General features: G+C 34.3%; 1 protein-coding gene across 1 annotated transcript; it reads left to right on the top strand.

Annotated features, from left to right (window-relative positions):
• Window positions 1-10,268: 10,268 nt before the first annotated feature.
• LOC130718035 (NAC domain containing protein 50-like) lies at window positions 10,269-15,914 on the top strand. The gene is made up of 4 exons (XM_057568474.1): window positions 10,269-10,710; window positions 11,008-11,297; window positions 11,781-11,993; window positions 15,060-15,914. The coding sequence occupies exons 1-4, from the start codon at window positions 10,422-10,424 to the stop codon at window positions 15,690-15,692; spliced, it is 1,425 nt and encodes a 474-aa protein (XP_057424457.1). The 5' UTR covers window positions 10,269-10,421; the 3' UTR covers window positions 15,693-15,914.
• Window positions 15,915-16,851: the final 937 nt, after the last annotated feature.

Below are 16,851 nucleotides of genomic sequence, written 5' to 3'. Positions count from 1 at the left end.
AAAAAAATTATTTTATTTGTCCTTAATTCAAGGTTAGTTTTATGGATTATTTTAAATAGAAAAATGGAAATTTCATTTCTTTAAATTTGAGACGATTTTTTGTGTTTTATTTATTGTTATTCTATTATTCATCTCATTTTAAATGTGGCAGTAAAATAATTGTGTTCCTAAATCCTGGAAATTAAATTCTTTTACTACATTTCAAATGTGACAGAAAAATAATTGCGTTGATAAACCTCTTTCTTATTAGTTGATACCAAATTTGGTAAGTATTTTTTTAAAATTATTATTTTTTAAATATCTCCTAATCCGAATTCTCTATTTTTTATATTTTTAATATATATTTATTTTACTCAACCCACGAGCCAACCCGCCAACTCGCGAGCTCGTAGCGAGCCAGATTGGGTTCATATTTTACTAGCTCGTTAAGATCCCGGGTTGACACAACCCAGCCCGTTTTCAACCCGACTCATATGGGCCGGGTTGGCCCTTATTAACAGCTCTAGTTGCAGTGTTGCAAGATTGTTGTGGTGGTGGGGAAGTGTGGTGGTTATGGAGGCAATGGAAATAGTGGTGGATTGTGACGGTAGAGTGGTGGCGTAGTGACGATGACGGTAACGAGGGTAGTTGTGGAGTTGGTTGTGGTGGTGGCATGTTGTAGGATGGTAGTGGTGGTGATGGTGGCGGTAGAGGTGACGATGCGACAGTGGGGTGGTGGAAGTGACCATGGTGATGACAATAGTGACACCGACGACGGTTGCAATGTTGGAGGGTGAGGATGGTGGTGGTTGTGGTAGTAGATTAAATAATTTCAAGTAACATATATTTCACAATCTTATCAGGTTTTTTCTATTTTCTAGCTTAATTAAATAATTCATCATTTTAATGTATAAGAGTGTAATAATGGATAGACAAATGTTAGTACTAAAAATTGATAAACTCACAATGTATTGTATAAGTTTATATTATCATGTCTGATACGACGTATCAAACGAGTCATTATAAAAAGTGAGAAAAATATGACGGAAAAAAATTAAAATTTCACATTAGATATATTACAATAAAATCATGATCAAGAAGGCATTGCTGAACTCAAATGACATATCTTGTATTTAAATATTTCAATACTATAATCCAATGGATTTCAATTAACAAAACAAAACTATTGGCGTGTGACTTTGAAATTGAATTTGAGTACTACAGGAACAAAAAAGCAAAGCATTGGGTGACTATGGGAAGTGTGCCCAAAATGGCCCCAAATTATTTCTCCAAGTAGAAAAAGAAGAAAATCATCACATTGATTAATGTCCAAATACAATAACAGTAAATTAGTAAAAGAAAGAAAACTGAATCATGTGGTTTCCAAACAAGTCACATTGAATCCATATCTATATCTATAAACACTACAAAGGAAGAACTTATTTACTACTGTTCACTAGGAGAGTTTCATACCATGTGTGTTGGTCCACTATAAGGCAATGTGTGGGTTTTTTTGTTTTTGCTTTATCTGATTTTTTTTGGTCATTTTTTCTACTTTTCTGATCATGAACCGTTGTTTTTTTCTCCCATGTGATGAAGGTCTATTTTAAGCTTATTATGTGGTTACTTTATGTTCCTTTAGTTGGTTGTAAAAAACTTTATTTGCCTTTTTACCGCTTTTCTGATTACTTTTCATGTTTTTTTCATCTTCTCTGGTATCTAATGTTACTTTTGAAGGAAAACTGAACTTTTGAGCATACTTTTTGATAGTTTTAACCCATTATAATTCTTCTTCTCCGTCTATTTAATCCCTCCAACCACCCACATTTCAAGCTTTTTGTTCATCATAGAAGATTCTTGAAGCTTTCTCTGCTCTCTCAGCCACGATGATTTTTCCAGCTTCAACAATGGTGTTTTCGGTTGGCAATCGCCTCATTCTTGCTCCACAACTTCAATCTTTCACATCTGGTTCGTGATTTATGTTCTCTGATTTGGTATCTGGTTCTGGTTTTCAACGCTGCCTCCAGATTCGCGTTCTAATCGCGATTCAGGTTCTCACATTTTCGACTTCTGGTTCTGGTTTTGTGCATCGAGATTTCAACTCTTCTCCACTTTGTGATTTCAGATTTGGGCATTGGGATTTTCGTTTCTTTTTTCTTCTTCACAACTTCCTGATTGTGCCTGATGAAAGATCAAGCGAATGCTTACTACCTTCATCCTTCGGATAATCTTGGTTTGCTCGCACATTGAGGAGGTAACCAATTCTTTCGACCCTTTCTTTCATGCTTACTTGTATAATGCTGAATAGTATACACCACTTGATATGATTTTGAAAAGAATTTGGACAATCATAACTTACAAGGATGTTCAACGGTGAATAGTAACACTAATTAATAATCACAGGTTTCTGTCAGCTGCCCATGGTTAATGACCTGTGTGGTTAAGCTACGGTTATATGGGGGGGGGGGGAGTTTGTTGTCTTTATGTTTTTGCTGCAGGCATAGTAAACGTAGGATAAGGAGGAAGAATTTCTTTCTTTTCTTATGTGATTGGGGGCTATCTGTATTGTTTTTATATGCTTTTGGAATTTTATCTTTTGGTATTTCTGAACCATGTTGCTGCTTGGTTTAGTTTGGGTATTAAATTTGTAAGGGGCTCTTGTCTCACTTAGGAGAGTTTGTTCCCAAGGGTTCTTTTTCCATTTAATGTATATCATATTTGAGTTTTCAAAAAAAAATAGTCACACTAATTGGTGATGTTGTTGATGATTACAAATCACTTCTTTGTTTTGCGGGGACTATTTTAGCATTTTTCTAATTTTTTTTAAAGAATGTTCCTTTTTTTGTCAATAAGGGCTAAGTGTGTGTTTGGATTTCTCTTACATTCACCAAGACTAGGTGTTTTTTTTTCAATCCACCATCATGAGACATGAATTTCTATTGAAATAACTTATAAGTTTTGCTAAGGGAAATCCAAACACACATGCTTAGCATTAACTGGAAGGTTGAACTGTTAATGCAAAAGTAACTCCAGGCATAAAATCTATGATGAAGATATTAGATATACTTTTTGGATATAATCCTATTTATTCTCTTGGTTAGGCTGCATCCGGTGATGTACAATGCCAGATGATAGACATGACGCATCCAAGAGTTGTTCCAATGCACAAGGTTGTAACATTTCTTTGTTTTAACTTTCTTTTGAGCTCTTCTTTGTATATTATTTCTACCAAGGGTGACTTTTGCAATGTGGGTTTGTTTTATCCTAGGTGAATTTTGATGCAAAGATGGAGTATGATAAGATCCAGAATTACAAAATTCTGCAGGACGTGTTCAACAAGCTGAAAATTGACAAGGTGCTTATTTCTTCTCATGATAATGTTAAGCAGGATAATAGAGAGCTTTGCTGTAGTAAATAAACAAGAAAGAAACAAACCTATGATGGCTTATTGTGACTTACTAGGGCAAACGTGATCACTATTCAACATTTCTATTTTTGGGGTTTCAATGAAATGACTTACCACTGATGAAGCTTTTTAGCATATGAGAAAATGGGGTGTTTATCAAGGCCTAGATATTCCACTAATGGATAAATTTGACTTTGGAATTGCAGATCACATATTTTTTATTAATGCTTCCTTTTACCCTTCACTCAACACCAATGTATACTCTCAAGCATGCACTGGCACACTACAATTTTGGGAATAATCTCTTTAGGCAGGTTGTATAAGGCTACATTAGAAATTAAGTAAAGGAGCTCCTCCCTTACACCATCACGGAAGCCCTTTCCTACAAAAACTGCCCCGCCTTCATCCACTGCACATTGCAGCTAGACAAGGCAATCAAGGTAATTAGATACCTCAAATTCTTGCAAGCACTGTTTTGTGAGCAGGAATTTCAGTTTCGATTGACCGGTGGGGGTTCAATCTTGTGCTGAATGTATGTGAATGATTTTCCTCCATGATTTTTTATTCATCTTTTAATATTATGTGTATGCGTTTTTGTTTCAGGTGTTGAACTTATCGAACAATACCAGTGGAGGAGAGGGAGATTGTCTGGTGCTAGGGCAGTGGAGTCAAAACAACTATGGGTCATTGTGACAAGTAAGACACATAAGGTGAAGTAGAAAAAGCTAAAACTAAGATATGGTCTTCAAAATCAGAACTGAGATCACAGTTTTCCTTCTTAAAGTCTGCATATGAATTTCTCTTTTCTCCAACTAATGTACTTCTTCTATCAATTTTATAACTCACTCAATGATGATGTGATCCATTTTTGTTGTTATAATGTTATGTATCTGTCTGGTGTCTCTGCTTGCCATTTTCTATTTTAGAAAGTCACAATATCTTACTTTTATTTAGATTACTTTGTAGGCTTAATAAAACTTGATGCGAAAATGACAGTTGGCTGCAGCAGTAAGAGAGTTTTATACCACGTGTGTTGGTCCACCATAAGGCACCGTGCGGTTTTCTTTTTTGGTTACTTTATGTTACTTTAGTGGGTTGTAATGAACTTTATTTGCCTTTCCACCGCTTTTCTACTTTTTCTGAAATGAAACTTACCCTTCATTGTTCTCCTTAGTTTGATATGTGTTATTAATTTTTGTGTTTATGTAGTTTGTGGCTGATGGCTTTTCTCTTCGCTCGGCTGAACGAGGTTCTGACCCGAAAGCTTGCTGAGGAGTGAGGACAGATACTCGGGTGTGGAGGTTAGGGTCACTCCAGCGAAAACTGAGATCATCATCAGAGCCACTCGAACCCAGGCCGTTCTAGACTTCTAGGTACTACATACACCTTCAATTTTCAATTTTTTTTCTTTCATTTGTTGCGCTGATTTTGAAATCTGATTTTGTATTTGATAGGTGAGAAGGGAAGGAGAATTAGGGAGCTTACCTTAGTGGTATCGAAGAGGTTCAAGTTTCCTGAAAACAGTGTAGAACTCTATGCTGAAAAGGTCAACAACAGGGGCCTTTGTGCTATTGCCCAAGCGGAGTCCCTCCGCTACAAGCTCCTTGGTGGCCTAGCTCTTTTTACTGTTTTTGTTCTAGGTATATGATTCAAATTCAATTCTTTGCATATATTCCATAATAGGTCCTGATACCAGTATGTCTTGTCATATATCTGATATATTTGGATTCTTTATTTTTTCTTTCAATTCCATTTTCATTTTCAGTTTGTCTTTCAATTCCATTCTTTATTTTTTCTCACGTATTGTTAATGTTCTTTATGTTCGTTTGGTTAAACCAATGTAATAATGTCCCATTGACCCTTAATGGGAATAACTACTTTAAATAGGACAAACTACTTATATTTCTTTCACCTATGTAATCTTTGCCATCGAGTATCATTAGAGAAAGACAATGATCTTCATGAATTCTTGGTTTGTGAAAGCTATTCTGCTTCACTTCATCTTCATGCCATGGTTGGCTTTAAAGTTGTTCCTAATGGCAAGTTCTTAGTTTCTATTAAGAAAAATCGGCAACTACTTTATTGGTTGTAGAATGAAAGTTTCTTTAGCTACCCCAAATGTAAGGTCAGAGAATGAAGTAGGATGATAATTTTAGCTTCTCTAAGAACAAGTGTGATTCATACTGAGGTTTCAGATTCTGAGAGAGAAAGTTACTTACATTCTTTACTCAATCTTGAACAAGAAGACTCTGAGTGGCTATGAGATTCAAAACCTGATGGAGTTTCATATGATAATCCTTCAACCCCTTAACAAACTTGATGGTGTAAAATGTAAAAATTGAGCCAGCTCAATAGCAACTTACAAACTGAGATTTTTTTTATCTTGAGTATGATGTTTTAGGTTGGATTGTGGTTTACTGCTGAAATGTGATTATAAGAACTCTCATTTAAAAGTTTGATGATTTATTATGTTTTTTGATAATTTTGGTGATTATTATTACTGAGCAAACATTAAGTGATGACCATTAACCTACCTGCTTTTTTTTTTGTTTTTTACTCGATTACAGGCTCTGAAGAATAGAATATGAACACTTGCTTTGAGCATACAATACGAAACTGTATTGCCCTTCTATGCTAAAGGTAGGTGATTCTTCTTTACAGAAATGTGATTGAGAATTTGTGATATGGACAAATGATTTAAAGGAATGCATGTGCTTAAAACAAGTGTCATATTAAGAATGAGATTTTCTGCTAAACATAATATTTTGAACCAGTTAAGTGTTGATAATACTCTTAGTAAAAGCTGATAAAGATGGTTTCTACCATCGAAGTTTCAAGCAAAAAGCATTTTTATTCTGCTTATTTCTAGGCTTCAATTGCATTGTTCTTTTCCAACTTGCAGAAGTGTAGTGCCAAGGCAAATTTTAGGAACATTGATTCAGCTAGGCAGAACACAGGTGGTTCCAATAAGTTAGATCATTGGACGGTAGATAGCATGTGTGGCCCAACTAGAGATGTCTCATTTAAAATGGACACCCTAATGATGAGCAAATGGGCATCTTCCTTTCTTTGCCATCCTATATAAAATAAGCGAATAGTGATTATTAATCTTATATGATTACTTTTTCAGTTTTCACCAAGTGACCCAACCAAATTATTGGTGGCTTCTGCTGACTCACATGTCTTTATACGTTCCAGAATGGATGTCATCTACAAATTCGAAGGTAGGTTCTTGACATATACTTTCCTTATGTGAAAAATCTTCTAAAGTGAATGTGCATCTTATCTAAGTGTATCCTCTTTGTTTTTGTGTTTTGATAATCATTCCAGTTTAATTTTCATCTTTACAATTATGTCCATTATGTCCATTTAGCTAATGAAGTATATTTATACCTCTTACTTTTCCTTCAGGCCTAAAAATTGCAGGTCAGATGCAAGCTTCCTTCACCTCTGATGGGAAACAATGTCTCAGTTAGCGAGGGTTCAATTCAAATGTTGTATTTGGAACTTCCCTTTCGTTTGTTGCTGCTGGTTCTATTGCTTGCTGCTGGTTTTTTTGCTCTTCTGCAGCCTTAGTTCCTTTGCCGCACTTTCTGTTTTTCTTTCTACTGGTTCGCGTTTTCGCGTCCTGTTTCTTTATAATTGGGTTTGTAGCACCCATAATGCTACAATTCATTTATTCATTGGCCTTTCAGAAAAAATATTGGCCATGACAGGAATACTTCCAAAACAAAGATATTTTGGGTTTGAGTCAATGCCAGGAACAAAGTTGTTGCACATTTTCTCTTTCTGCCTAGGATCAAAGTTGACATTATGGAGAAACAATAGATTTCAGTTAAAGTATGCATATTTTCAATATTAATTTTCATATATTCATGTCTTTGAAGGATAGCTCAAGTAATAACAGCTAAGAGACATATGCGTTGGCGAGGAGAAGGCCCGGGAATCAATCCTTAAAGGGAGAGCACCAAATGCACCAAATGTGTTTCTTAAACCAGAGAAATCAATGTGTTTAAGCAAAATAAAAAGGCTTAATTGCACTTTTGCTCCCTGATCTTTCACCTTTGTGCGATTTACCTCCCTCATCTTTAAAATGAGCGAATTCCCTCCCTCTTCTATTAATATGTGTGATTTATATCCTTCCGTTAGTTAGCCGTCCAATTGCTAACGGTGGTTGCTATTTTCACCCCCCTTTTACTAACCACACCCCCTTATCAGAAATAAAAATAAAAAAATAAAAAATAAACGAAATAAATTAAATAAAATTAATAGAAAATAAAAAAAATTATAAATTAAAAAAAACTGAAAAAATATTTTTATAAAAATCAAAGAAAAAATAATAAAATAAATGAAATAAGTTAAATACAATTAATAGAAAATGAAAAAATATTTTTATAAAATCAAAGAAAAAACTGAATTTTTTTTTTATAAAAATCAAAGAAAAAAATGTTTTTATAAAATCAAAGAAAATAACATATTTTTTTTAATTGAAGATAGAAATTTAAAAATAAAATAAAAGAAGAATTTGTTTCTATTTGCACCACCTACACTAAATTAAAAATAATTATTCTTTTATTTTATTTTTAAATTTCTATCTTCAATTAAAAAAAATATTTTATTTTCTTTGATTTTATAAAAAAAAAATTTTCTTTGATTTTTATAAAAATATTTTTTTCAGATTTTTTATTGATTTTATAAAAATGTTTTTTCATTTTCTATTATTTGTATTTAACTTATTTCATTTATTTTATTATTTTTTCTTTGATTTTTATAAAAATATTTTTTTCAGTTTTTTTTTATTTTCTATTAATTGTATTTAATTTATTTTTTATTTTTTTGCTTAATTGCACTTTTGCCCCCTGATCTTTCACCTTTATGCGATTTACCTCCATTTTTTTATTTTATTTTTATTTTTATTTCTGATATGGGGGTGTGGTTAGTAAAAGGGAGGGTGAAAATAGCAACCGCCGTTAGTAATTGGACGGCTAACTAACGGAAGGGCCTAAATCGCACATATTAATAGAAGAGGGAGGGAATTCGCTCATTTTAAAGATGAGGGAGGTAAATCGCACAAAGGTGAAAGATCAGGGAGCAAAAGTGCAATTAAGCCAAATAAAAATCAAAAAGCGGAAAATTTTAAAAGTTCATATTTTTTCGTTTAGATTATTCAATTTCAAATAGCCTCAGATGCTTAATAGTATTTTTTGTTTCTTTATTATACTTATGTTTATTTTTTATAATTACTTTCCTAACCATTTATATGCATCGGCATTCTCATACTCCCTCCGTTCCTATTTATAAGTCTATTTTACTCAATTCTCTTAAATTAAGAAAAGTAGTTACAAGCAATAAATTTGTAAAATAATTTATTCACTTTCCTAGATTACCCTTATTTAATTTCTTATAAATTTCTCTCTCCAAGTTATTATTTTAAAATCTCATTGTCTCTTTCATATTAAATATGAGGATAATTTTGGGAAAAAATAATTAATACTCCATTAATATTGTAAATGGACTTATATTTAGGAATAAGAAAAACACTCAAAAATTGCCTTATAATAAGGAAAGGAGGGAGTATATATCTTGAAGAAATATGAAATTAATGAATTTTGAGAAATATTTATGTTAGTAGAGTAATATTAATTGAGATATGTTTATCTAAAAATTATAAAAAGGATGTGGTAGAATACAATCTTTAAAAAATTTGTCTTATAAAACATAAAATGAAAATAATGTATAATGGTGAGATTTTGTATAAAATTGGAAATTGAAAAATAAGATAGTATTTAATATGGAATTAAGGTCAAATATAAGTTAATTTAGGGGATGTGATAGTATTTAATATGGAATAAGTAGTTAGCTATGTAAGACATTATTATTATCAATGAAGGGGAAATAAACAAACTCAATGTTGACGTTGACGTTGCTATGAGTATCTCATATGTGAGGTCTTAGTTCGGAGTTTTTCCCATTTCCTTTTTCTTTCTTATGAACTGTACTAAAAAAAGTTAATTTCAATGTTTAAACTAATTATTTGATAATATTAAGTGCATTATTGTTAGATTCTAACACAATCATATAATTATATATGTATAAAATATTATTTAATATTTCAATAAACTTAATAGTATTATGTAATTTACAGATTATATTGGGTTTTAATTTAATTTGGGTCTTTATGTTTTTATTTCTACACTTTTTCCTTATATATAAATTATTATATATAATTAATAGTTAACGCTATGTAATAACAAAATTAAGTAAATTCATTTTTATGTAGTGAATAAATTTTTGAATAGTAAATAGTCAAACAAGTTATAAAATTTATATTAATATTTAGTTCATTTAACTCAAAAAAGCAATATTCATTCAAAATAGTTATGCATTGTGTAACAATGTTTTAATTTAATGTGTGTGCATCGTTAGTATAAGTTTTCTTTACACAATCACTCAATTAAGTTTTAACACACCAGCAGTAGGAGGTACCTTATTTGTTTTGTTTTTAGTGTTTATTCATACATGGAAATGATAAACAATTAGATGTTCAAAAATATATACATTAGATGGAATATGATATACTTATAATTAAAGTGACTTATATAATAATCAATTCATTACAATTATAAATAAATTATAAACTATTTTTGATACATCGAAAAATAACTAAATATAAAATATAATCTAATACATATTTTTTTATTAAAATAATTGTGACCGTGCATCGCACGGGTAGCTACCTAGTAGTTTACATATTCATTTCCAGTAAAAAAAAAAAGAAAAAATATTCCCAATGAAAAGGTCTGAATTTTTTTGGGTTGTACTGTTTTAAACCAACACAAACACACAACCTTTACTTTTCCGAAAAACCAACAAAGATTAAGAAAAAAACACACACACACAATCCCTTGAAGTGTGAGAGTATAAGAATTTCTTGTCATTGAAGGTACCCTTCATTTGTTGCTTGACACTCAATCAAACACCCCATCATTTTCTGAAGCCCTAATCGCCACACCCTTTTGCTCCCTCCGCCACCCACATGGGTCGCGAAACGCAGCTGATTCTAGCCCCACCTACCACCACCACCACCACCACTGTGGAACCCCAACCTCCGCCGCCACCACCACCACTGGCAGCTCCTTCTGCATCAGCTTCAGCTGCTGCTGTTGCTGCTCCTCCTACCTCTCTTGCTCCTGGGTTCAGGTTCCACCCTACTGATGAGGAGCTTGTTATCTATTACCTCAAGCGCAAGGTTTGTGGGAAAAACTTTAGATTCGATGCCATATCTGAGGTTGACATCTACAAGAGTGAACCCTGGGACCTTGCGGGTTAGTCCATTTTCTTCTGATTTTACCATTTTTTGAAGCATTTTTTGAAGCATTTGTAGGGTAAAGATTGAATTTTTACTAGTTTTTGTTTCTGGGTATGTTTGGTTTTGGTTCATTTGAGTAACCTCATTGGGGGTTTTCTGTATGAGGGTTTTCTGTTGATGGGTTTTCTGTATGAGGGTTTTCTGTTGATGGGGTTTCTTTTGTCTGGTTGAAATTTCATGGGGTTTTGATTTTATTTGAAGGCCTGATTTTTTTAACTTGTGGATGGTGGTGGTTTGGATGTTTGTTTTGCAGATAAGTCTAGGTTGAAGACCAGGGACCAGGAATGGTACTTTTTCAGTGCCTTGGACAAGAAGTATGGGAATGGTGGCAGAATGAACCGGGCCACGAGCCAAGGGTACTGGAAAGCAACTGGGAATGATCGCCCGGTGAGGCATGGTCAGAGGACTGTGGGGTTGAAGAAGACTTTGGTGTTTCATAGTGGCAGGGCACCGGATGGTAAGAGGACAAATTGGGTCATGCATGAGTACAGGATTGTGGAGGAAGAGTTGGAGAGGGTTGGGACTGGATCCTCTCAGCCTCAGGTTAGATTATAGAAATTTTATAGAGATTAAAGTGGGATGAGCCCAAGGTTTTATAAATTGCGGCTGCAGGAACGGTCATGTGATTGGTCCTTTGTATTGCAGAAAATTGTGAATAAACATGGCTGTCGTGACCTAGAATCATGGTCGCGTTGCGGTTTCGGAAATCTCCAAAACCTTGACGTCACGGCCGAAATCTAGGTCATAGACCTTGTTTTAAAACCATGGTTGAGCCTGAACTGTATGATTTTATGCTGCTTCCCTGTAGCAACTAAGGGTTCTCTTCATTTCCATGTTGATAAAAATAAGGAGATTAGTTTTATATGGTTCTCCAACCCAAATTTTGTGTCACTTGATGCAGGAGTTTATACCTTGTTCTTTAGTAAATGTGGAAAAAATATACTTTGATATGTACTGCAATTTGGACATTGTTACTGTATTGATTTGGTTAATCATTTTTGTGCATTTCTCTGTTGGATGGAGAAGGATGCATATGTCTTGTGTAGAGTATTTCACAAAAATAACATAGGACCACCAAATGGGCAACGGTATGCACCCTTCATTGAGGAAGAGTGGGATGATGATGCATCGGGATTGGTTCCTGGGGTAGAGCCTGTGGGTGACGGTTCTGTTGCTCGCCATGCACGTGTTGAAGGCAATGGTGTTTCATGCAGTGAAGGGAGAAATGATGTTGTGCAGGTTTGTTCCCTCTCAAGTTTATTTGTTTTGGTTGTATCTTTGTCATCAATAATTAGTCTTGTGGATTCACTGAAGAATATATTTATTGATGCTTTACATTTAATTTATGCATGACCGTTGAATATTTGAGAAAAAGTTAAAAAGTATATGACAATACTCAATCCAGAGTAAAAAGATCACTTTGCTGATGGATTGGTAATCTTGGCAGCATTTTTTATTTACGTAGTTATTTTGCGTGTTCCTCGTTAAGGAGGACACTTATCTCCCGAGCTCATTGTATTTTCTTCTTGTCTGATTGATGTTTTTTTTTCTTTTATAATAAATACTAAAATTGATAGCTGGAATACACAATTTCAGTTTAGCATGTTCATCACGTGTCAGTTGTAGATGTGCAATAATAACGCTAGTGCTTCTTGATCTTTCTATTTCTTCCCTTTTTCCCGGGATAGGCGGTGAATACTAATATAATAAGTGAAGTAGTCTTTGTCATACTAATTGGCTCGGAGACCAGACCGTTTGTGCCAGCCCGTTCTGTCTCGCTCTCGCCTTCAATGGAAGGATCGGCTTCTCTGAAGTCTGCTCTTAGTAAGCTTACAATTTCTGAGGGAGAGCTAGTAAGAACCATGCTACCCCATTAGTTACTCCAAGTTACATTACTATTTTTTCTCATTTCACTCTATCTCAGTAATGATGATTTTTTCTTTTTTGAAAACAAAAAATCACATTCCCACAATTACTAGGGTTTTGGGTAACATGTCTTAAATACTAATTAATACAATGGATCTTGTTATTCCCTTTTCGAATCTCTTTCGAGTGATGCAATTTTTCATCTTTGCTTGATCATTTGGCTCTCATTAATGGGTGATTGCTTTTTCTCACCTTTTGTACTTCTTATCTTTGTATAGCTCTTGCAATGTCGAAGCTTGCTTTTTCTAGCTTGACAAACTCGAACCATGATGTGTGGCTCAGTTGGCAAAACAAAAAATCACATTCCCCAAATTATAAGGATTTTAGGGACTGAGTGTCTTAAATACCAATTAATACAATGGATTCTGTTTCCCTTTCCAAATCTCTTTCAAGCGATGTGATTTTTCATCTTTGCCTGATCATTTGGTTTTCACTAATGGGTGATTGCTTTTTCTAACCTTCTGTACTTCTTATCTTTGTATGGCTCTTGCAATGTCAATGACTGCATTTCTAGTTTGACAACCTAGAACCATGATGTGTGGCTCATTTGGCAAGACAAAAAATCACGCTCCCCACAGTTTTAGGGCTTTCGGGAATGTGTCTTAAGTACCAACAATTCAATGGATTTTGTTATTCCCTTTCCAAATCTCTCCCAAGTGATGCGATTTTTCATCTTTGCCTGATCATTGCCTGATCATTTAGCTTTCTTTAATGGGTGATTTCTTTTTCTTACCTTCTGCGCTTCTTAACTTTGTATTGCACTGTCGAAGATTGCATTTTCTAGCTTGATAACCTAGAACCATGATCTGTGGCTCAGTTGGCAAACTAAGCCTCATGTGGGTGGAATTCACATCTAGTGTAATGGTTTGAAATCCACTGAGTGCACTGTGCAGCCAGGGCCAACTGGTGCCTAGGTTATATGGCATACTTGCAATGATAGCTTGTGCAAATTTTCAAGTGGCTGGGTATCAATGATGATTATATAGCTCCAAAAGTATTTATTGACTTTTTATTTCATGGTGATTGTTAACAAACGGCCAATAAATACTTATCGACAGACCTGGGTATCAATGCCTTGGGGAAAAAGTTGGATTCCAAACTAATGACCAAGTCAAAACTTTTCTGAAAAGTATTCTATCTCCAAAGTAAGGGGATTAGTAAGTTCTTTCTTCTTTTTGCCTCTTTCAGAGAAGTTCTTCATGCATCATGGAATTGGTAAGTTTCAACTTGGTTGGGTCACACCATTTTTTCAACATTTTGAGGCTTTAGGAGTTGTTGTAAGATAATTGGGAATGATGAGTTATCATTGGATCTTGTCAAGTATTAAGGGATGTGCTCTATATTGTTTTGCTTTGAAGTTCTGTCATTTAACCCAAAAGAAATTAGCTACCTATCTGGTTTAATATAGGATTGTCCTGAAATCCAAGCTCCTTGAATTGAATTGACATGTACACATCAATAGCATAACTGAGGCCCTTTCTATTGATACAACGGAGATACGGGTTGCAAAATGATAGTGAGGGATGATATATGAGTAGAAAGTTTGACTGGAAAGGTAAGAAAGATTAGTGTTGTGTCTTCTGATATAACTTGTAGGATTGACTGATCTCATGAGGCACCACTGAGCCATGAGGAAAGGGGGAAAAATCAGCCCCTGTAATTAAGCTTAGTAAGTGTTATTTAGAAAATTGATTGTTGAGTTGTTGTGGAAGCTGCACTGCTCTTCTAAGCTTAGGTGAATATGCTGTCAGGATGCAGTGAGTACTGTACTAAAATTTCATTTTGATTCTGATATGAGATATCTTACTTTGAAGTAATTTGTGCATTCAGCTGAATTATCATTGCTTGTTAGTTACAGTTTGTGAAATAGTAGGTGAAGTAATTTGTTTGTTAGACAGCACTAGTATCAAGACAAGTTAGAGAACCAAATGGTTCATTGGATATGATTGGGATGACATTGATTATTGAACTATTGTTGACTGGAACAAGGCAGTTCATTGGTATTGTTCATTGGTGTTCTTTTATTTTATCAATAGAATTTGTGGTGTTGTTGCTTCTATTGATCCTTCTGCAATAGCAAACGGACCTAGTGACACAGAATTGGAGGAATTGATCACCAAAAATGCTGGGTTTCCAAGAACAATGATATTTTTATAGAACACTGAACTAATGCATAGTGTATTCAAGTTCACTCAATTTGAAGTAACAGTTTTATGGTGAGATTAGGTCTGTTGGATAATTTAGAGTTTAAACTGTTTATGCTGTTATTGATGTAACTAATAGAAAAATCAGCTCCTGCATTGTTGTGTTTCTATCTGCCTGACTTATTTTATGAATCATTCATTGGCTTCACTTTTCAGTATGTTTATATCCTTTCAGGACACTCAATCTATCAATAAAGCTCCATTTGATGTGACCAACCTTCCCATTGAAACTCAAAATCTTATAGCTGTGTGCAAGAGGGCGAAGATGGATGAGTTCCCATCACCAGAAAAAGACGATTCTAAGCAGATGCAAATGGATGAGTACCCATCCTCCCAAACTGATAATCCAAAACCCTTCTCTCAAATTTACAAAAGAAGGCGCTATAACTTGAACTCCAACCATTCTCATGCTTCTGGAGATTCAGTCCAAACCAACCAGGGTCCATGCTCATCCACCATAACCACCGCTGCAACCACACTCCCAACAACAACCACCACCGAAGCAGCCACCAACCCTGCACCGAAAAAACATTTCCTGTCTGCACTGGTGGAGTATTCTCTGCTAGAATCTCTTGAATCAAAGGAAAGTCCTGTCTCGATTAAGCCAGAGGATTTGGATGCAGCACATCCGACTTGCACTAAGTTCCTCAAACAGATGCAGAGTGAGATGCAGAAGCTCAGTGTTGAAAAGGAGACTATGAGGTTCGAGTTAATGAGTACTCAAACCATGATTAAAATTCTCCAGTCTCGCAATGACGTGCTCACCAAAGAAAATGAGGAGCTGAAGAGGATGATGGGAAATCCTTAGGCAATGGCAGTGCCATGCCCCTTGTGTGTAACATCAGTTATGGTTAAAGTTATAGCTGAGTAATGGTGCTCAGTCCCGGATATCTAGTAGTTTTTTTCTGAGTAAACATTGTAGTTCTTTTCTTTAGCTAGACTTGTCAATTGCATGCATATTTAAAAACTTGTCATTCTGTAGCTTATGACTTCAAATTTCCCATTGTTGAAAATGACCATTGTAGGTGTATCTCTTCTTGTGTTCCTATGTTTTTCATTTTATGCAATGGTAGGTGATCCAAGACCTCGTCGGAATTACTCAAAACTTTTCACAAGAATCCAATTTTAGTGGCTTTTTCTTGCCTGTTTGTGAATCAATAGATTAGCAACCCAATCTGATTTTTAACTGAAAGTTCAATGGGAATGAGTTGAAAAAAATAGAAGTTGGGATTACTTTTAACTGTTTGTGTGTTTTGTTCTGCTTGAAAGAGTTTACACTTGAAAGGATTCAGGTCCTACTTCTCTTCTAGGTTATCATGCTTTGAATTATGTGTCCACTGTCAATCTGCTTTAAACCAACCAAGTTAATGTTTGTGGTCAAATAATTTTTTCCTGCAAATTCCATCTCTCTTAATGCAGTTGTGTCATGAATTGGCCAATCTTGTTTTCTATGTTGTTTAAAATTCAATTCAAGTTATTTTTATAAGTGATTTGATTTCGTCTGATCTAAGAGATGGAATGTGTCTGTCTTGCTTTGTCTTTTTACAAAATTAAGTTAATTACTCCAGTTATTTAGCTTTTAAACTAGTCCAAATCTTATTTTCTCCATATTCAATGAATTGGGATAAAATGTCAAACTTTTATTAAAACTTCATGATTTATATTCTTAGCAATTTCTTCAGGGTCCACTCAAAATAGAGGGGTTCATACCTTTTACTTTGATTTGTCATGATTTTATTTGTAATAATTTTTTTAATTTGCAACTCAGTTCTTTATAGTCCATATAATGAACTGAATGGTGCTAAGCCATTTCATTTTTAAAAGTACCAGAGTAATGCTCAATATTCTTTTGGTTCATGCTAAGCATAATTATAACACAACGACATACGATTTCTAAGTTAGCTCTTAATTCGCTAGATTGTTTTTGGCTAGAGGATAGCTTTTTGGGCTTGCGGGTGTTTATAAAC

Source organism: Lotus japonicus, chromosome 5, assembly GCF_012489685.1.
Source record: "Lotus japonicus ecotype B-129 chromosome 5, LjGifu_v1.2".
Classification (NCBI taxonomy): Eukaryota; Viridiplantae; Streptophyta; class Magnoliopsida; order Fabales; family Fabaceae; genus Lotus; species Lotus japonicus.
This window is presented reverse-complemented; position numbering and strand designations above follow the sequence as displayed.